Source organism: Falco punctatus (genome assembly GCF_963210335.1).
Source record: "Falco punctatus genome assembly, chromosome: 4".
NCBI lineage: Eukaryota > Metazoa > Chordata > Aves > Falconiformes > Falconidae > Falco > Falco punctatus.
This window is the reverse complement of record NC_137583.1, coordinates 52,694,135-52,716,370: the sequence shown is the minus strand read 5'-3', so window position 1 is coordinate 52,716,370 and position 22,236 is coordinate 52,694,135. Positions and strand designations below refer to the sequence as shown.

Here is a 22,236-nt window from a genome sequence, read left to right as displayed (position 1 = left end):
GTCCATGCAGCACCTGCTCTACAGCAGATACACATCTTAGCACCAGCACTGCCAGAGGTCCAGCAGCAGCAGGGACTTGCGACAGCTTGAAGTTGTGGAAGTTGTACAAGTGCAATGTCATCCCAAGGCATTGGCAAGACCCTGGACAGACAATAGCTGATGGCCTTTACCAGGCAGCACGTGGTTCTCTTAAGAGTAAGAAGGAGCTGGAAAGGGGCAAAACCAAACAGGACCACACTGGCTACAGGCATAAAGGACAAAACATTGGTCCTGATCCAAGGACCAAAAAGTACCCAAGAGTAACATGTCTCCTTGTGCCTGTTAGTCAAGCTGTACCAGTTCCTTAGCCTGTTGGACAAACTCCAGCTGTGATGAGGTGGTGCTGAAACTGTGTATCATGAGCTGCACCAACTGGTCCCATCCTACCCCTGTCCTGCACAGCACAGAAGATTAGGCTGCCAAGGCAGGAGAACTAGATGGTCATGGTGGGGGTGGTCACCATTTCAAGATGTGTTCCCCTCTGTGTGACCTGTGGTGCTTGCTTCTGCCCTGAGGGCAGAGGGGCGAGTCAGGACACCCATCCATCTGGCCATAGCTGCCATACAAAGGCCAGGGTGCTACATTGTGCTCAGAACTTCGGGAAGCCCAGATGGTTTAGAGACAGACATTTTGGGAAGATACCAAGGACCTCTGCAATCACGCACCAAGCCCCACATCCTATCCAAAGACACAAGCTGACTTGGGACACCATACCATGTGGCATTACATGACCAATGTGTTTACTGCTCAGCAAAGCAATTCTAATTCTCACTCCACAGAACAAACCAGAGAGGAATACCAGTCCTTAGAGCAGCTACCTTCCACAGTGACAGCCAGCCAGTCCAAGAAAGCCACTGGGACTCTACTTGAGAATTACTTTTCTGTAACAACAAATGCAGAAACAAGGAAGCCTTTTCTAAATAAACCCATAATGCCCACTTAGAAGAATGAAACATGACTCATGATTCCAAACTATTTATTGCTCTGTGGTAGCTTGTCTAACCAGAGGAAAACTGCCTTTGGCAGTCAGTCCCAATTCCATAGGAGCTGCTGTACGTGCAGGAAAGCAAACAAAAGGAAATCCCCTTTCCTATGTTAGCACCTAGCTTCTGTCTTTCAGCTTAGAACAGCTTCTTCCTCTGTGCAAAGTTATCCAAAACCATGAGCCTTTCAGTGCTTAGTTGCACAGATAAATTTCCAGAAGACTGTAATAGTAAGAAAACCATCATATTGCTCTTTCACTGTAGCAGAATGATTACAACCCTTCCAGCTCTGAAAACAACATGGAAATTTGTCTGAGGTAGAGCAAAGAAGCGGTACCAGTGAGATAACCCACTAGGTAACTGTATCAATCTTTTGGGATGCAGAGTGACTTTTACCAGGGCTTTTCCAAATGTTCCATGTGTGGTGACACAACCCCAGCTGCAATGCTGGAGCCTTTTTCCCACTCCTTGGCAAGCTATGTCAGATGCATCCAGCCAGCGGATCAAAGTACTCCGATGGCCAGAGGCATCTGGCACATGGAGATATGAAAGAGGAGCAAGGGTGCCAAGATATCTAGGTGAGAGACTCACTGGAGGATGGAGAGCAGAAATCAACTAGATTTTCTTTCTTAATGCATGAGACATTTCTTGTGGCTGATACCAGTCCCCCTCCATCACCCAGATGGGTTTTATGGGTACCTCCTAAGAAAGGCATGATTTTATTCAAGAGGGATGAGAAAAGCTCTCCTCAAACATAAGCAGTGTGGAAGAAGATGATGAGGGCCAGCTAGCACATGAACAACTCCTAAAAGCAAAGTAAGTCTTGGTCCAGTGTTCCCCCAATTCTTATTCCTCTTTCCCAAATCCCAAATCCCCCACTGAGATAGCAGCATAGACCAGACAATCCATCAGCAACGCACCTTTGCTGTGAGAGCGATGACAAGTGACTACAGCACTGTCCCTAGAGGTAAATTAGGAGATGACCTTTCTGCAGCCACATGAGATTGGTGGCCCTTTCTTCACCTTTGAGCCACCTTCCATAGGGAAACACACTGGCCGTATCCAACCTCTCCCTTCAGCAGCTAAATGAGGACAGCAAGGTCCTGTCCCACTGGGCTGGAAGCCACCTGCAACCGCAAGGCACGTCGGCTTCATAACGAGTCCAACCGCCCGGAGACATGGTGCCCGAGAAACAAAGGCACCTTGTCCCATAGCATTGTGGTGAATTGCACCATTATATCCCGTTCCCGTGGCACACGCCCTGTTAGCACCGGGAGGGATTTTGTGAATATTTGCCTCAATGCAAGTAGGAAATTAGCAACATTCCTGTTTTATGGAGGCAGCGATGGCAGCACTTTGCTGAATTCCCAGCCTCCCCAAACTGTCTTGCATCTTAAATGCAAGATTTAACCCTACAAAATATGCAAGCAATAAACTTTGGAGAGCGATACTGTCACACGCAGAACATCACCCATTTCCATAGCTGTAACCCCCTGCTCTGCATCATGGCGCAGAGCAAAATCTTTTGCAACAGGACCACAATTTCCCACAAGACCACTTCCACAGCTTAGTAGCATCTCCTGGCAGCCGAACGCCACCTGAGCAAAATGTCCATCTTACCATGGGTTGAGCTGTCAGCCAGGATATGTCGCCATGTGAATGGAAAGAGGAGCCGGTGATGAAAGCTGCCTGCTCTAACTTTTCAGCTGCTTTATTTACTCACTTTAAGGGGAGAAAAAAAAATTTAAAAAAAAAAATCCAGGAAGTAATGTTCCTCTCCCAAGGTGCACTGCAAAACATTCTTGGTAGACATGGAAACCCCTGGCAGGCTGCCATGGCTTGGCCAATCTCCACATTAAATTTCAGTGAGCAACTCAACACTTGAATGGCTTTTAGAGAATTTAAAGGGAAACAGCAGCCACAGACGGGTGATGTGGCTGCTGCTCCATGCAGGCAAGCACCAGGGGTGTTGCTGACTTTGCCTTCCGCTCTGCGGGAACACTTGTCAAGCTTCTGTGGTGTGCGGGGCAGGCAAGTCATGGCAGAGCCAACTGAAAACAAATACAGCCTCCACACTTCTCTTACAAAGGAGGTTTCCTAGGCACGGTCTGCAGGGACAGAGGGCAAGCCTCAAATACCTGAATGGGAGCTGCAAAACTGAAGGGAGAAACTGCACCCTGCTCTGGGGATTAAACTGCAGCCAGAGAAGATCTCCCTCCCTTCTCCTGGCTTCTCCTCTCTCCTGGCTCCCAGTTCTCCTTCCCTGCCCCAGGTGATGAGGAACTGGGAGCCTGGTCTCCCTGGAAATCTTCAAACACCTGTAAGAGCAGGCAGGCGCAGGGGCTTGGGACCTTGATGCTCTGTGGGAAGAGTAAGGAGAGCAGAGAAAGCCTGGAAGAGATGGCTGGAGGGTGTGGGAGCTCTGGGAGTGGCTGGACAGAGATGATTCCACACTTGGGCAGGAAGGGAGACCCTCCATCTTCCTCCAAATCCTATATTTCCACTCATTCAGGAACGTGCATTCTGCATGGCAAAGGGGTATTTCTCTAAACACTGTAAGCCTGCACAGTGCCCATCACCGTGGCTTCTAGGTGCCTGGAAGCACACAGAGGAAGGGAAGCAGCATGTAGTCAGCCGAATGAACAGTGTAACAGAGTCGTGACGTGCACAAAATTTACCCACCAGCCCAGTCTCGGATTCCCACCAACAGTTCCTGTAAACAGGTTTACAACACATGAGCACAAGCACACATGGGACACACAGCTTCTGTCTTCAGAGGCTTTCTCATGAAGGATTAGAAATCTCTGTTAAGAAATCTCAGCCACTTGGCAGATATTGATATCAGTAAAGCCAGAACAAAGCAAGGAGACTCACTTCCCTTTTCTCTTCTTACATGCTTGGTGCATTTCTAGAGAGACCAGACCGAGTCCCCTGCAGCTTTTTGTCCATTTGCCCACCATTCCAAATCCAGGCAGACAGCAAAGAAGCCCCAGGGTGGGGGAGAGGATGAGGTGGGCAAGAGCCACATCCCCTTTCAAGTGGTTTGAACCCTGGGGCTCTTGCTGCCATGCTCAGTTCAAGACTGCAACATTCTCCCCAACAGCATCACCGCGCTTTTGCGTAGCAGCACGGCCAGCGCCGCAGCGACTGGCGAGGTGGCATGTTTAGCAAGAGCTGCATTTCATTTGTTTCCCAAGAGGATGCAAAAGGCACAAGCTATAAATAGGCAGCTGACGAGTTTAACGGTGCCTGCGGTTTTACTTAGAGACTGGTGGTCATCCACTAACCCATGAGTACATAACAGCATGTGCAATGTGGGCTATGAGTAACCTCACCCGGTGAGGGGTCAGTGCTGCAGGGCTGTATATGGGAAACGGCAGCTATTTCTCCCTCTCCCTGCAAAGCACACTTCCTCACTCTTGCTAAATTCACAAGTTTTGCAACACTTTTTTTTCCTCTCTCTACAAAATATCCAGCTCCAAGGGTCAGGTCACCAAATTAGAAATAGATGCTTGCATATAAGGAGTTTGTTTGTCCTCCTTGTCATGAAGGAAAATTAATAAATAAGTAAACAAACAAACTTCCGAAAGCTCATAGGGGTAGAAGACCAACATGAAATCTTATAATTTAAAATCCTAGCAGGGCATTCTACTCTGACTTACTCCAGGTATTTTCAAACTGTCCCAACAAAAGAAGCTGAAATGAAGTTATGAAGTGCTGAAAGTTCTGGAGTCTGCAGAAATCTATATTTCCTCCCTCTGAAATCTGAAGGACTCACTCTGCTTCAGTGACCCATATATAGAACAAGAAATCTGGAGGTTGGAAAAAAATGATCAGGTTTGTTTGCGCTATTTTTACATAGCTCTTGGCACAAATGTTTCCCAGCAGTGGTTTGATGCCACGGCAGGCCTGGCTCAGCAGCACATGGAGAGGAGAGCGCTCCCCATCAGCCGCAGCAAAGTCGCAATCCATCTTGCTCAGTGCATTAAAACAAACAAATAAACAACCAAATAAACAACCCACACCTCTTGAGAACTCACAAATAAAAGAATGGGAGCAGTGTGGAACCCTCAGTTCATGGGCAAGGCACTAATAATAAACTGCACCCTGGAAAGAGCAGCTCAGAGGCTCAGGTTGCTTAACACTGCCTTGGACCTGGGGCACAGCAGGTACATCTCCAGAAGCTCGACTTAAGCAGACTAGAACTAACGCTTAGACTTTTTTTTTTTTTTTTTTTTTAAAGGAAGCAGTCCCATAAGCAGCAGGGCTGGCAGCCCAGTTTGCTGTGGATTTATGCCCCATGGTTGCATTCACTGGTGCTCAGCAAGATAGAGGTGCAAAGCAAAGCTCCCCATGGCTTGGCTGGTCATAGCATCTCTGCCCAGCATGAATCCTCTGGTGCCCAGTAAGAGTTGTTTAACTACTATCCTTCCTCCTTCCATTGATACAACTGATTTAGTATTTTACCCAGCGGCATACTTTTTAGAAAATGAAACACGCAGAAACTCTGCATCCCCAGCCTTTATCCCTTGGCCAGTTTCAGTCGGATTAAAACAGCAGCAAAATCTTAGAAGTCCGGAGGAGGGATGATAGAGAGGAGGAGAGAGGCAAGCAAAATATCATGCCACAAAGCCCCATTTCCTTAAGAAATCAAGCTGAAAAACATTAACACCAGCTCAGCGAGCCACTGCCTAGGCTCTCAGAGCCCCAGGCTGGATTTCAACCTGGGAAAGGAGGACCAAGCTGCACAACCTCGGAGGCAGATGCATCATTCCCTGCCTCGATGCTGCCACCGTCTGTTGTCTGCTGCTGAGACCTGCTAACACAGCACCCTGCCTTCCCTTTGCACAGCACCCAATTCTCACACCAATCTCCCATCCTAGTACCCGGGTTTCCCACCCACTCCCCAGTGGATCCCCACAGGTAACGGTCCCGTGCCAGCCTGCGGCCAGCACAAGCGCAGCAGGGAACCCAGGGGCTGCTTCCCCCCCCCGCCCAAGCAATGCACACGCTGGCACCCTGGCACCCTCCTCCGATCTCCACCATCAGTAATGCAAACCTTAAAGCCAGCCTTGCCTATTTGAGCTTGTAAAATATAAATTGCTATGGAGCTGTTTCTCCTGAAACTGTGTTTAGCTCTTCGAAAGTGCTAGAACACGGTAGCAGAAGGGACTAGATCCTCCTGGATGTCATGGCTTGCTTTCTTGCCTAAAATTCCAGGTTTCTTCCAGTAAAGAAACTATGACTGTTGGAGAATATAGTAAACCAGTTTCATCCAGTCACTCTTCTCCTGACCCACTTTTTCACTCTGTGGCCAAAGATTTTCTTTGCTCCCTGGTGGAAGGACAGACAGTCCAGCTTGGAGCCCCACGATCCCCCACACCCCTCAGGCTGTGCTTTCCCTGCCCATTGGATTCAGACCATTTTCCTGACTCCTAGAGCAGAGATGAACCAGAGGCACTGGCCCCGCAGTTTTACCTTCCGCAGCCTGCTATGCACATGCTCTTCCCCGTTGCCTTCGGAGATCAAATCCGGGTGAGGCTACAGACTGTAGCAACACATCCACAAGATCCTTCAGGGATGAAAGATGCTTTTAAAATCCCAAGATGTGAAATCCTCATCTCCAGTAACAGTGAACTCTGCTAGCGTCGAGTACGTATGATGCTGATGATGCATCAGCTTGGCTTACAGCCCTTTGTCATTAAGGGAAGAGAATTCTCTCAACAGGCCAGGAGAGCAAGAGAGCTAGAATCAGTCAGGCAGCTGTTAAAAAAAAAAAAAAAAAAAAAAGAAAAGGAGAAGGAGAGAAAAAAAAAAAAAGCAAAGCCAGGGTTTTCAGTGAGTGAATCGCCTTCCTCCGAGGGAGCAGTGAGGCTCTGAGGCTGCTTTGCTCCCTGCGTCCCCCCTTCACGAAGCCTGGCTTGAGGAGCAGCAGAGCACTCTACTCTGTAAGCGACACCAGTCTAATTAATTAATGACTCCCCAGCGTCAGCTCTGTGGCTGCTGGGTTAGAAAGGAAGGCAGTAAAGAAGGGCCAGGACAGCACGCGACTGCTTCTGGTAAATGCTGAACGCAGCTGGGAGCTGGCTGGGTTATTCGTAACCTCCCGGCTTTGGACTACAGCGCAGAAGTCAGAGATATACTGGGAAGAGAAGATGGCGTGGGATCCACCCTTGCAGCATCCTCTCTCCTGGGTGAGCTCTTCCTCCCTCTTCTTGTTCTGCTCCAGAGCGGCTGTGGCACAGTTAATTGAGGTAAGGAACAGCTTGCTTTGTGAACTGGGGGTTTGGGGTGTCCAGGAACGTGTTTTTCCCATGCACGTTACCCAGGGAGGACAGGCAGGGCGGACAGCAGAGACTTTAAGGTGGCTCCATGGAGTTTGAGGCTTCTTTGGAAGATGCTTGTTGCTTTCTACAGGCCCAGCACTGGAAAGAAAGTGCTTTTAAAATACCAGGAGCTGCTGCTGAGGACAGTCAGCATTTTAGGGCTGCTTTAAGCCCCAAAGAGGGCTTGATACTGCAAAGGGCCAAAGTCACAGCACAGCATTTTCTAGCCCAGTACTGCATGTCCAACAAGTGTCCCACATCAGAGGTTCAGGGAAAGAGGAGAAGGACCAGGCAGGACCCAGGTGATCCTGTCCCTGGATCTACTTGCCCAAGTGAAATGTTTGAGCTGCATTTTTCTTCTTCTCTCTCTCTCATTTCCTCCAGCTCAGCAAAAACATTAACCTCTGAGGTGACGTTCCTCACCTACAGCTCAGTTTCAGAGCTCTCCCCTGAGGGTGACTCTGTGCTTTCGTGGCCCCAGCTCCCTCCAGCAAGGCTGGAATGAACCAGGAGGGAACAGCAACTTCACATCCCAGGTCTACACCCTGGCAGCAGTTACAGAAGTGAGAATCTGGCCCCTCAGAATTACAGCTGCCAAAAGTTTTGCATCCCAGCCATTTTCAACCTTTTCATTGCTTTTCCTAAGGCCTGAGCCATGTTAGAGGCAGCTGCAGCATTGGTCCAGGATCAGCCCCCAGGGCTGCGGTGCTGATGAGCAGCGTGTTCTTGTAGCAGATGCTTTGCTCAGATTTCTGGGTTTAGCTAAACTGCTCAAAAATGCATCTGTGTAGGCATAGCTGTGTGAAGGGCTCTTACGGGCTGGCATAAGCAAAGATTTTTTTCAGTGTTTTAAAACTTTGCATCCCTGGCTGTCTTGCGCATCACCTGGCCTCACACCAAACCAGGTCTGATCTCTGCCGCCTTTGGGGTGCACGTTTGGCAGTTTGTCACCAGCACATCAAAGGCAGTGACAACCATGCAGAATTCATATCCTCATGCCACAGTCCAACTATTGCCTTGACTCTCTGGTTGTTTCATTTTAAATTTAGTAAATTCAAGATTATCAAATGGGTCTGCCAACCCATCCTATCTATCTGACCACAATATAACATCCCCAGCAAGGCAAATGGGAACCTAAAACTCCTTTGCACACTCATGCACACTCTGCTGTAGACATTTTTCACATTTTTCCAAGCAGTTCAGCCTACAGCAGCTTTCAAGGTGACAAGCGAGGCAGAATTTTCTCTTACAGTGCACATTTCACAAAGCACGCTTCACCGCACCCCGGGCGGCGTGCAGGCACAGCACCCACCCCACCAGGAACATGGTCCCTTTCATTAAATTTCACAGATGCACAATTCACAGGAACTGTCTTCACAACAATGCAAAACAAAGTTAAATAGCAAAAGTACCAAAAAAATTTATAAAACATAAGTAATTTTATGCACTGCTTTACTTATACCAGACGTTCTTGAAAACTTCTCTGCTTAAAGCACATCAGAGGGAGCAAATCTCATCTGGAAACACAATCTGCATGGCAGGTTAACTACCAAGTACCCAAAAATGAGATTAGAGGAACAGTCAAGTTTTTGTAGAAAGCAGATGAATTACAGGCTGCTCTGAAGCTCTGCAAGGACTTTTTACTTCAAATAATTATACAATGTAGTTATCCAATATAATTCAATTTATGCTATGCCAGCCCACCAAAGCAAACAGAGAGAAGGTTAAAGGGGCTAGACATCAAAGCATTTCAGCGAGCTTAAAGAAAAAAAAAAAAAAAAGCAACAACACACAAAAAAACCCAAGCCACAATAAAAAGAAGTAAAGAAACAAGAAGATGCTCTTATTTGATGGTCTTCAAGTGTTTTCAAGTGCGCAGATTCATGTACACTGTCCACTTAGGAGCAAAGAGGCAATAAAAGCCTCCGAATGTCGACTCTAATTGCACTGACAAAAAGCTTTCCTCTTTCACAGGCCTTTTGGAGGAACTCTCAGTCCCCTGGTTGAAAGTTAACTGTCCAAGGATTAGCAAGCTACCCCGGCACTGGGTAAATTTGGAAATAGCTCCATGGTGTGCCCTGCCCACTGCCCGTGCAATGTGCCAGAAGCCCTCCCCTGTGCATTCACACGCTCAGACTTTAGCAGGTGCCAGATAAACTCCTGGAAGGCTGGGAAAAGGCTCTTTTCCAGCATCACACCAGTGCTCTAGCAACAACACAACTGAAGAACAAGAGAGTATGGCTTTGGCTTTTTTTCCTCCTTGCACAGGGCTGCTCAGACAGTGCATTCAGCTCCCATAAAATAATATCCTCTAATAAAATAAATTCATTACATGAAACACAACTAGCGCTGGCCCATTCCTTAGCTTCCCACCTTCCCCATCACACCCCCCCCCCCCCCCCCCCCAGGAGCCCCAGCTAGGATGAAGCTTGCATTTCAAGAAGCAGGCAGTTTACATAGGGAAGGAGAGATGAGGCAATAGCACAGCTCATACTGCTGCTGCTTTTGTCCATCAGATCTTTGACGTGCCGTGGGGATGTGGTGGAAACAGAATTAGGGCAAGTTGAGGAGGGAGAACCATCAACATTTTCAGTGCCTCTCAAACAGAAATTTCCTCTTATAAAGGCCAATATAAACCCCATCACTTCTCAGATTCAGCCCTCCTTTGGGCCAGGGCTGAAAAGTAGCATCATGCTTAATAATCAGCTTAAGGAATTGCCTGCTCTGTAGAGCAACAGGAGAACCATCAGGACTTTGCTTTGGGAAAGCACAGGGAAATCTCGGTTTATTTGAGCCACTTTATTAACATTAAGGACTGATAAACCAGCTGGAATAAACTATATTTTCCCAGTTATCCTGATATGGTTCATTACAGAGTTCTTCTTGACATAATTATCTTCTCATTCCTATACGAAGGCTTTTGACAGCCCTTACTTGATTTACCTGGGTTTTCTCCTTTTTTATAAACTCTTTGGAGGTACCTAAGGAAGGAATCAGGCTGGATAAAAGCAGATGTAAAAATTAAATACCAGTCTGAAAGTTGGACCTTTCCCATTCCCACTATTTCATAGGAGAGGTCCATCTTCTTTTGGCAGAGGTTAGGCACATCAGCCTTGTGGGTTATCACAGGGTGCTCTGGCCCCAGATGTAATGAATTCCTCATGTAGAAACCAATAAGGTGACCTGATCAGGATAATGTGCATCAGGTCAGCTCTTAAAAGACTTGGACCATGTGTGAAGTTGGTCCCTGGGATGGGAAGGCATAGCAGGTGCTCGGGATATAGGATTTTGTTTAGTCAATGATCTCTTTATTGAGTCAATTCTGCATCTGTCAGACCTTTGCCAAGCTCTTGGTCTCTGGATTAGAATTTGGAGCTTCCTGTTCAGGAGATTAAACTCTGTCCTAGGAAGCCACATAAAAGAAACTCTTCAGAAGCTTTAAACAGACCAGAACAAGGTGGCCCTTCTCTCTACCAAAATAGAAATTAAAGAAGCTTCTGGTCTCCTGTGGGTTCTAGCTTGGACTCCTTGGAAAAGCTGCACCACAGACTTGAGAATAGGGAAGGGGGAAAACAAAAAAAAAAGGGGGGGGGGGGAAGGAGAAAAACCCCTACCAAACCCCCAAAAATCTGTTCTTTTTAACTAGTTATGAATAGCTTCAGCTGAGCGAAGACAGGGCTTGGTGGAGTAGGGTAAGAAGATTACTGCAAAATAAACTGAAGGCCAGTTTAAAGAAAAGGAGGGGTTAATTAAAGGCTTTCATATGTTTTCCAAGACCTTCCACTTTCAAATTGCCATATAGACAAATGATACATTTGATCCATGGGGTGTTAAGTGGAGTTCAGTCTATACTACACTTAGCTGTATATAGTTGGGCTCCAGGGAGAGCAACCCTCATCTATAGCCTCCAAATGAATGTGATGGGTGTAATTCTGTATATAATAATCTAAAAAATACTCATGTGTGATTGTAGTTTAAATGAAGGCAGGTAAAATTAGCTAGTAGTTATAGTGAACTTCTGAGGTTGATTTCCCTTGTGGATGCATAGATTTAACTCAATAGCTGTCAATACAGAGAAAACATAATAGTTCAGGTGGACATACACAAGGAACACACATAATGATTCGAGATATAAGAATTAGCTTTAAGAACTTCATCTTTAAGGAAAATACACGTATTTCAGGTCAGCTGGATTCAAAATATTATGGAAAATTATAAAAGCTATTTTCTGGGAAATTCTTTGTTATGGTCAGTCTGAGGAGACAGGCTCAAGAGAGAGAGACAGAGACTATACAGGGTACAAAGTCACTGATCCCTCCCAGACCCAAACTCACATAAATATTAGGGAAAACCTTAGACATGCTCTCAGAACACTATTGTTATTTGCAGAGAGGTTGCATCTATAACTAAATCTATTGCCCCTGCTAATAAGCAGCTATCCTAAATGCTACAGCTATGCTAAAGAGGCAGTGTGACTGCTGCTGTTCTCAGATGGAGAGAGGCATCAGGGTTCAGCCTGAGACTGCTGCTCACAGGACATGAACTGGTCCAGGTATGAAAAACAATGAGGTTCCCATTGGGAAGCTGGAGGCCTGAGACCACAAGAGGTGTCCCTTTGGCCAGCCCAGGAGCAGCCCTGGCTCAAGCAAGCCTCACAATCAGGGCAACAGCTATATCTACATTGTAATTTCACATTAATTACTAGATTTATCAGCTATCACACTTAGACTCAGTCATTATTATCAGTCTTCTTTTCCTAAATATATAATCCTATTATATTGGCCCTTGACCTGTGAAGCCACCAATCAATTATCATTACTGTGCTTTCAGTGTTTCATCTGGACTCTGCCAGGGTTCCCCCACCGCTGCAGAGGATTTTGATAGCCTTACTAAATAAGTGTTGCTTGCATGGAGGTTTGTCCATCTGTCCATCCTGTCACATTGTCCATCTCCGTCTTATTACTTGGAAGGAGGGGAAAGAAGAGAGTGCACATGTGCATTATTTAAAGCTCAGTCCTCCTGAACCATCTGTGGCCTTTAGATACATGTAATCAAATGCAATTGGGAATAAATCTCATTAGTTTTTCAAAGCCCAGCCACGCTGCAGCCAAAGCAGCAACACCAGTCAAGCCTAATTAGAAGGGGCATTAAAAAAACAAAACAAACAACAACAACAAAAAAAACCCAACCAAAAAGACCTTGACAAGTCGTGCCTTTTACAATTTTTCTTCTCTGTTGTTTAATGAAGCAAATTAACTCCTGTATCCAGCAGCTATCTCCTTTTCCACTAGGAATAATAGCTCTGCTTCCCCCACCATCACCACTGACAGTTTCTGTCTGCCTGAAATGAATCAGAAACAAAGCAATCGTGATTCTTTTTCTTTTCTTTTCTTTTTTTTTTTTTTTCTCCAGTTAAAAGAGCCAGTGTCAAACTGTTCTGACCTAAAAATGCAACTTGCCTGGAAACGATTTAATGTTTTGGGGGTTAGTAGATATTTTACAGCCCTGAATGCCCAATGTCAGTTCAGATCCAACTCTGAAGAGTAGTTTTTCCTCCTCCCAGCCCTTGCTGGGCACTTGGAGAAGCTGCAAAGGTGATGCCTGCACACAACACAGAAATCCTTTCTTCAGTGCAACTCTGAGACATGCTGGGATGGAGGAGACACATCTGGGGTCCACAGACATGGGGACGTGCCATCCAAGGCTTGGGGGCCAAGACTTTGGCACAGCCCAGCCTTCACTGGGAACAGATGCTGTACCTCCATAGTGAGGGGAACGGTCCACGGTGGGCAATAAAGCAGAACTGAGGCCAGGGTATCACGACCATACCCAGCCTTGGCTCCTACTTCAGATCCCCACCTCCTCCAAACCAGCCCTACAGGGTCTGAGATGTTGGAAACCCAAAGCATGGGGCAGTAATGGGCTACCAGCCCCTGTTCCAGCTCCTGCCAGGGAGCCACTCGATCCCTAGGACATGCCAAAAATCCCCTTGTTTCTCTTTACTTGATCTCTGGGGGTTGAAGCAGCAAAGAATTGAATGTCAAAGACAGGATTTACCTGCTCTAAATCGAACATCTAGAAACTGAACACCCAAATCTGAGCTAGTCACTGTATGCTCCACAAATAATCACAGAGGAGAAAGAATCATTTCTTCAGCAGGTCTAGATAAGTTTCCTCAAAGGGATGAATAGCCTTATGTAAGTGCCGCTTTCTCTCAGACATGAATAACCCTGGAATAACTAGTTTAGGCTTAACTACTTGTACCACATGGTTTTTTAGCAGCTAAGTAAGGGTTAAATGCATATTTTTTTTCAGCAGGAGAGGTTTAGCCTGAAGGTTAAGACACCAAAAATAAGTCTCTGCAGTACTGGCATCAACAAGGGATGGGGGCACCTCAGCTCCCATGGGAGATGGAGTCAGTATGGCCAGAGGCTAAGGAGCTACTCCACATCCTGCAAGGGCCACCCCGATCAACAGTTCATCTTTGGTCTCTACAGTTATTAGTAGTATTGGCCAGGAGTTACTCTCACTTTCCTTAACATATCACTCTAATCTTACTTTAGGCATTGTGCTGTACTCTGCCAGTTTTCCAGCTGCTGCTCCAGAGAGGCCAGGTCTTCCATAAATGTTACAGGGGTTGTTAACCCAAACATACATCATTGTCTCCTTTACATTCAGGCTGCTAAACTAAGCCCTAAGTTTCCCTTTTATATAACATGATTATACACTCTGCCAGCCCAGGGCCTCCTTGTTATTGCTTTCTGCTCAGGGCTGTTCCCTCCTGGAACCCTGACTTCATATCCCTGTAGGCACTGCCCAACAACTAAGTGGTAGCAGCACCGTAGTGAGGTTAACCGCAGGTGTGGGTTTGCACCATTTCATTTGGTATATTCTCACCTGCTTGCCTTCAAAAGTCTTTCCCTGTTGAAATATTACCTGAGTGTTGCTAATGTTGTTTCTTGCCTGCATTTTCTGTGTTCCTAACAGCTTCCTCCACCTAAAGATGACTTCTCTGAAGCCTGGTATCTTTTGCAGACATCTTTTTTACTGCCTCCAGTCGTCTGGAGTCTTGTTTAGTGCAACTGCTTTGCGTAGATTAAGCAATGCTGTTCGCTTTCATACCAAACGTAACCTCTTCATCCATTTCTTCATCTTCCAATTCTGGGCCACACTGTGACCAAGGGCACAAATTCACCCAGGATAGAACCGTTTTCTTGTGGGTTTTTTTCCCCCCACTCAGGTCTGCATAAGAATTGCCTTGTCCCAGTTTCATCTCTGGTGCATCTCATCTCCTTATATCTTTTCCTTTTGTCCCCAATCCATTCATCCTGTTATCTTGACATTTATTGCCAAGCACAAATCAGTAACTCCAAATCTTGACATTTATTCCCATGCACAAATCAACAGCTCTGAATCTTGACATTTATTGCCAAGCATTGCTAATAAGCACTTCCAATTTCCTGAAGCTGCTGAGAATTACTTTCATTAAGATGTTCCCACACACACACTCAGATGTGGGACAGTGTTGCATCTTTCAATACACTGAAGAGTTTGGACACCTTGTCGGGTCATCACGTGTAGCCATGTAAACTTAACCACCTGCGACTGAGTCCGCGTGTGTGCACACAGGCAGTTGCTGGACATCAGCTTGTATGCGATAATTTGCTGAGCTGCGGGAGCCTGGCCATTACACTAGAGTAATTAATTGCACTGCATACCTCAGCCCTAGCACCCCACACTCGCTCCAAGAATATGAAGAAATGTTGCAGTGATTAAACCAAACTGTCTACGTGAATGGTCATGACTCTGCAGCAGTCTTGCTTCATGCTTTTTTCCCTTTGCACTTTCATCTTAAATATGCAATATATTTCACTACTTTATGTACTGGTTCACAAGAAGATTTTTTCTGAAACCAAGTGGCAGAGAGCTTTAACCTTGTTGTTTCTTCCCTCCAGTGCAAGTTCAACCTTGTTTAAGGCTATGTTGTTCCTCATCCACATCTTCCTCCAGAATCGTCCATAAACTGGTAGCAGGTGCTCCAACCCCTAGCCTTCCTGCTACTGATGGTGAGCACATGGTTCTGCAGTGGTCCAGAGCCTCAGGCTGTGCTCCTCCTGAGGCACACCATCACTGTAGCACCCCATACATCAGCACACCCCTTACCTTTCTGTCTATTTACATCTTCCCCATCTTTTTACTACTCCAAGGGTTTGTTCATCATTCCTCGTGACTTAGAATGGGGAACATTTAAACATCAAATAATGCCTACTCCCACCTCTGGAAAGGTTTCTATATACATTATACAGCAGCTAGAGGAGGATCCTGCAATCCGTTCCAGAGCTGTTGATCCTCACTGTGATGCTGAGAATATTTTTTTAATTGCCCATCTCAGCTACTCTACTCTGTGGTGGAAATATTACTGGTGTTGAACAAGGATGATGCATCGAGTGCTTTGAGATCCCCAGAGCAAAGAGACTAACACTGGAAGGTTCAGCCCACAAAAGCAACAAGGATCTTGGGTTCCACACCTTTGTGTGCGCTATAGAAAACCAGTACCACCACTTCCAAGCCATGGAGCTGAAGGTGGGTTCTTGTTCCCTCACCTTCAGTCTGCAATTTGCATTCTTTTTTACTTTAGATTCTTGAAGGACACAATATTTATGATTATTGCCGATTAATTTTTAACTGTAAAGTAAAACAACCTGCTGAAGATCATCAGGTTCTGGTGGATGAGATACCCCATGGCTGGTCAGGAGACAGGTAACCATGTTACATGACACAGAAGGGGTTGCTCTCCACAGCTGCAGGCAGGGAATATACCCAATGAGCGGGCATCTTTTTAGAGCAGACCCTCATGAGAAAACAGGCTTCTTTGATGTAGAGGAATGCTACAGCCTTTCTCTTGTCTTGGGACTCTTTGTAGCAGACCACCACTCATGCTGAGTGTTCCACCATAGCCAAGAAAGCATGGAGCATCCTGTTGCTGTGTGCAACACACCTGCAAGTGCGATGGCAAGGCAGGTGGAAGGAAAAACCATCAGCAAAGCGCCAGGCTCAGCTGGGCGGGCAGTATGTGCACCATAACCTCCAGAGCGGTAGCTCCACTCCCTGGACTATCATCAGGTCCTCTGGGGACTTGCTTCTAAGACAGTCCAGAGCAATAGCTACAGTCAGCCTTAGAGTTCCAGCTCTCTACACAGCTTTCGCCTCACCTCCACTCCCACCTGGAATAACCCTGGCAAGACTAACACCAGCCACGTCCCTGTTTGTCTCTCTGTTTTCCCCTTCCTGATGTGCACTCCAGACTTACGCCCACACGCAGAGCTCCAGCAGAAGCCCACGATGTCTTTTTCTCACCCATTTTCCTCTTAAATATCTGGTTCTTTTTCCCAGCTGTCATCAGAGACAAGTCTGGAAGAAAAGACCCATCCTTTGGAGAGCCAAGCTTCACAAAATAGCAAAACCATGCCAACTACTGTGCATGGAGTGTATCCTGTGAATCAGATTGAGGAGATTAGCTCTGGGATCAGCAGTGAATAGCAAAAGCTGAATCCAAGGCAGAAGGCAAACGTGGATCTCTGGGGTCAGCACTTCTAGTTAAACACAATTTTCTGAACCTAAAACAGTGCCCCGATTCCTCCCCAAGGCTGCTGCCTGCTGTGGCTTCTTTGATTTCTTTTCTTTGATGCTGGATGCTTTGTAAGGAGTAGAAAGAAACCATGCAGTGGAAAAGGGACCTCTGTCAGTGGCGGGTATCTCAGACTCCTACACTTCTTTGATTGTCCCAGATGCCTCCACAAGACCACACCAACTCTGGCCAGATTTTTTTTTCTGCCTTAGTTCACCTGTAGCAATTCTGGTTTTTGAGCACCTGATGGCCCATGGCCAGTCCCTGCGCTACAGGAGGAGGGTGGCTGTCACTCATTGCAATGAGGTGCTGGCTAGCCAAGGCAGCCTGGCAGAGACAGGCTCGGACAGCAGTCCTTACCGTCACTGATGGATTCTGAGTAGGATGCCCCTGGGAGACAAAGCACTCTAGACATGGCAGGAAGCATCCTTCAGGAGGAAGAGACTAAAATAAGGATTGTATTGCACAAATAAGCAAGTAATTGGAGAGCAGCTCCAGCTCCAGTTCAGTCTGTGGTATCCATTGCAGCCCTGTTTTAACAGCACTTCCATGGGCTGAGAAGGGAAGGGCACTGCAGGGAATCAGATGTGCCTGTGTCTGTTCAGATCAATACTATTTATTTATTTATTTTTAGAATTTAAGTGTTTTCAGCTTCTATCAAAAATCTATTGCCACTTCAGGTCAGGTCCTCCATTCTGATATAAAGCAACGAAGGTGTTTTGCTAACAATTGTTCTGAAAGGTCAAGAGTGGGTTTTAATTCTACGATTTCCTGCACCACAACACATCATAACATGAAGCTCATTGGCAGTGAGGGGTTGTTAACCTCTAATTTTCTAAGCCATAAGCCAAGGAAAAATGCTGCTTGTTAGTATGAGTGACCCTACCATATCATCACTGCCCTGGGACTACAGGAGCTGACCTAGACAGCCTGCCTCACTAGTAACATCTGCCTTCTTCACACACCTGTAAAACATGTTCAGCCCCATTTCAGAGATGGGGAACACACCAGAACTAGGGACTGAATCTGCAATAAGACTTCGGTACCTTGTTTGTCCCACATTTAGCTACTATGGAGGCCATCAGGTCCTTGTCCCATTTTATCTAAGTGGTCACTCCAGAGAAGTTTCTTCTATCAAAGGCAGGTATCCGAGAAGCTATTTAACCCAGAATCTCCCATAGATGTTGAGTGGATCCTCAACAGTCAATGAAGCCCAGGCTGCAACTCACCTTACCTGAAGCACTAGCCAAATCACCTTTAAACCACAAAAGGAAAGCTCACATCACTGTCTTCACAAGATAAGGCTCTCATTATTATTCCATTTTTTCACATGTTTTCTCATTTCCCCCTTGCACATCACTCCTAGAGCCTTTTCAGCAGATGGAAATTAGTACTGTTCTTAATGCATCAGACACGCTCCCCTCTTTAACCAAAGTCCCTCTCTCTTTGAAGATAAGTACTAAACAGGACATCATTGCATCTCTTCTGACCTTTGATATAGATACAAGCCACAGAATTTAATTCAAAGACCTCCTTGTTAGCCTGAATAACTTACAGACATGCTTTCCTGAATGACAAACAGGCTTAATGTAACATCTACAGGATAATTTAAGAGCAAGTTTCTTTAAACTTGTTATTAGTGACTCAAAATATAGAAGCAAGACCGCTTAAAAAAAAAAAAAAAAAAAAAAAAAAAAAAAAAAAAAAAAAAAAAGACTGTGAATTAAGAAAAATACCAGAGTGCTCTCAGGTTGGTTTTTTTTGTTTGTTTCATTTTGATTCATTACCAATTAATTTCAAGACTTCTTTCATGGAGAACACCAGTAAAAACTGGCTTCCTCAAAAGAAATATGAATTGAAAGCAAAAATACACTTACAGGTAGGAAATGTCCACTTAACTGTAAAAATCAAGATATTTTCAAGGAACAGAGGCATTTGGTATCATGCCCTGCCACGCCCCACCCCCTTAAGTTATTTTCCAGATCACGATATACGATATATGTGTATATACATGAAAGTACAGAAGGAACCTGCAAGCTACAACATAAAAGAGATGAAACAGCACCACCTTCCCAGCAGGCAGCCTCGTGGTTTACTCATGTGGAGGCAAAAATAAGAGAAGCCAGGACCTTCCTCCTGGGCTCACAGCACACCTGGATTGTCTCTACACATTTGATGTGTTCTCAAGTGGCGCAGGGGCTCTCAGCAAACACAGGTTACCCAAATTCTTAATTGCAAACAACTGTTTGTTCATTACCATTATTTATCTATATAAAAATTCAATATCAGCTCTAGTCTAAGTTTTAATCTTGACTCCTTGATGCTGTGCTGTTTAATCTCCCTGCCGTGTATTCCACTTTCCGCTCTGAAAGTCTGTACTGCTGCACGAATCTGAGCTCTGGCTACAGAACTGGAGCCTCTAGCCCAGAGCAACATGTTTTGAACCATTTTCCCTTGTATTTCATGAAATCTGACATATGTGCTTTGTGGGGCTAATTTTACAGGGTTAAAGCAACATGACTGAATCCCCAGGACTTAAACACAACTTGAACAGCCATCTCAGTCTCAGCTTTCCTCTTGTGACAGCTAGAGAATATGCTGTGTGGGAATTAATGCCTGCATGTTGTTCAAGGGTTCATCAACTCCTCACCCCCCAGTGATAAACAACGGAATTTAAATCGTGTCCTTTCTGACCTTATGAGCAAGCCCCAGTATGTGTCCCTGCATCAAATCTACAGGGCATTTCCCTTCAAAATACCTCTAGGCAAAAGTAGGGAAACAGCAACATCCCTCTGCTACCAGTTGGGAAACAGAGGCACTGGATGCTCATACGACATTAGGTGCACAGTGCAAGGTATGGATATAAGTTGTCCTGATTTTTGTCTCAAACCTACGGTAATGAGGCCACTGCTGTGACATTGCTATGAAGTCTAGTGCCATCCCAGATGTCCTACAGTGTCTGACATGAGCTGGCACATGATGCAGTGCAAGGTCTGTGCCCTGCTGCATAGACAGATGCAGGACGCCCTGTAGCGCCTCAGACAAGACTTGATGCCTGTATCTAAGAGGTTGAATCCTACCCCTCCTCACACATTTAAAGCCAAGGAGCTATGAAACAACATCACAGAACTGCAAGTTACTCAAGTTTAAGAGCCCTCCCCTCCAGATGAGCATTCCCCCCCCAGAAAGCAGGATTAAGGCAACATCAGTGTGCAGATGTTCAGGGCTTGGACATGAGTGCACAGACAGGTACATGCCTGGAGGAGCTCCACAGAAGGACAGCTGGAGACAAGATTCACCTATTTTCTTGTAGCAGACCCAGAGCCAGCCGTTGCCTGTGGGGCAGGTGAGCCAGGCTTGGCCATGGCCGTCTCTGCCCGAGGGACAAATCCTTTGCCCTTTATATATATATAAATAAATATAGGTGCCCTTGCAGCTATAGTGTGGCCAAGGCACTGCAAACAAGTTACCTGGTCCCTTCCTGCACTGCTCCTTCAGATGGGGTAGCTGTCGGCTGTAGCAATTACCCCACGACCACAGGTGGTGGGCAGAGGAGGAGCCAAGTGCACCCATGCCCCCTGCCCCAGCCCTGTGAAGTCTGAGCAGAGAAAAAGGGGCTGGTGTGGGGTCAGGATGGGAACGTGCACCAAGGAGGGGAAGAGACCCACTATATTTCAACCCCAAACCCCACACCTGAGCCAGGGAAGCAGCTCCCCCAGTCCACTGGCAGGTCTCACGATGAAAAAATAGAAACAATCAAGCTGAAAGCTCAGTGCCAACTGCAGTCTCACACACTAACTTCTGCCAGATTTGATCCAGCAGTTCTGTGTTTCTCAAGGAGAAAGGCAGATTACTCTCCTGGAGTTTGGGCAGCTGGGGCCAACTGTGAGACAGTGCAACAAGGTCAGAGAAAGTTGACCCCCGTCTGGTGGGAGCTACTTCAAGCCAGGGCTCTAGTGTTCACCCCTTGCTTTGCTTCTGCCTGGCCATGAGCTCCACTGAGCCTTCAACCTGCCCTACCACTGTGGAGGCGTCTGGTGACCTGGGCTGTCTGCTCATCCTGTGCCTGCCCCACTCCCCTTGTGTGGGGTGGTGGGATGGGGTCTTGCTGTGAGACCTCTGCCCTGCTGTCTGCATCGTCCCCCCCAGCTCCCCATCTTCAGGGAGCCGCTGGCTCTCATTACACCCCAACATTCAGCTCTTTTTCTCCTTCCCTTCTTATCTAGCCCCAGCAGAGCAGACACCACTGTAATGCAACCTCCGGAGAAGTCTTTTCAAAAAAAAAAGAAAAAGAAAAAAAGCCATTTGTACTTTGCAGCAGAGTCTTAAAAAGATCTTTTAAATATAGGAATGCAAAATATAAGCAATTTCCTCCTGACCCCAGGAAATGGATTCTTTAGAAAAAGCTGGGAAGTTAAGAAACAACAACAAAACAGTTTGCTTGGCAATCATGAAATTGGGCAACAATTCAGATAAACTTCAAAATGGCAAAAGCTTTAGATACCAGCTCTTTATGGAAGTCTCTACTCCTCAAAGATTTCCAGATTGTTGAGAGGCCACTAAATTGGCATCTGCTGTCTCCCGTAGTATTGACATCTTTCTGACTGTTTTAGGGACCCTTGCAAATCTTAAACAGCATTTCTTGTTTTTGTTTCTTCTCCTTCTTTCCCAGGCCACCACAGAACCCCCAAAAAAGAAACCGGACCCTGTCACTTCGGAGACGGTGGTGATCTGGGGGCTGCGCCTCTGGCAGGTGATTGGTATCTTTGCCATCTTTGTCCTGGCAGTCAGTAAGTTGTGATTCTCTGCCTTGCACCAACCACAGCACCACTCCAAGCAGGACTTGGTCCTGGAGGACTACAGACCAGACGGCCACGGAGGTGGCAGGATGAGGCTCTTTGGTCTCTGGCATCACAGGGCTACACACTGAGGGGGTTTTGCGTCAGGGAGAGGCAGGTGGGGTCTTTGAAGGAACCACAGATGGGCCACCACAGTTTCATCTTGTAATATACATATACCGATCAACAGGTCCTAGCTGGTGCCATCCTAGAGAAGAAGAGATACTACAGGCTTGTGCCACAGCTGGGACCATGATCAGCTGCCATATCACATTCAGGCCCAAATGCATGTTATAGCCATGGTCCCGCCCTGTCCCACAACTGCAGAAATTATGCATGGCCTCCTGTGGTGCTGCCCCACATGCTGCGATAGGAAGCCTTAAGGTCTGCAGTCACAGCCAGATCTGACCTTAAGGTCCCCA

The 22,236-nt window shown here is 46.4% G+C and overlaps 2 protein-coding genes across 3 annotated transcripts in view; one reads left to right on the top strand and one right to left on the bottom strand.

The window, feature by feature from the left end:
- Positions 1 to 2,776, bottom strand: part of ALS2CL (ALS2 C-terminal like) — a 48,441-nt gene extending 45,665 nt beyond the window's left edge. Inside the window, exon 1 of the mRNA XM_080383103.1 lies at positions 2,643 to 2,776. Coding sequence (XP_080239229.1) covers positions 2,643 to 2,645 — 3 coding nt within the window. The 5' untranslated portion in view covers positions 2,646 to 2,776. The remainder of the gene's footprint in view (positions 1 to 2,642) is intronic.
- Positions 2,777 to 2,911: 135 nt separating this feature from the next.
- TMIE (transmembrane inner ear) overlaps positions 2,912 to 22,236 on the top strand; it is a 47,945-nt gene continuing 28,620 nt past the window's right edge. The window contains exons 1-2 of one of the 2 annotated variants that reach the window (XM_080383120.1): positions 2,912 to 7,276; positions 21,649 to 21,766. In XM_080383120.1, coding sequence (XP_080239246.1) covers positions 7,178 to 7,276; positions 21,649 to 21,766 — 217 coding nt within the window. In that variant the 5' untranslated portion in view covers positions 2,912 to 7,177. The remainder of the gene's footprint in view (positions 7,277 to 21,648; positions 21,767 to 22,236) is intronic. The other variant, XM_080383121.1, reaches the window with a different exon arrangement.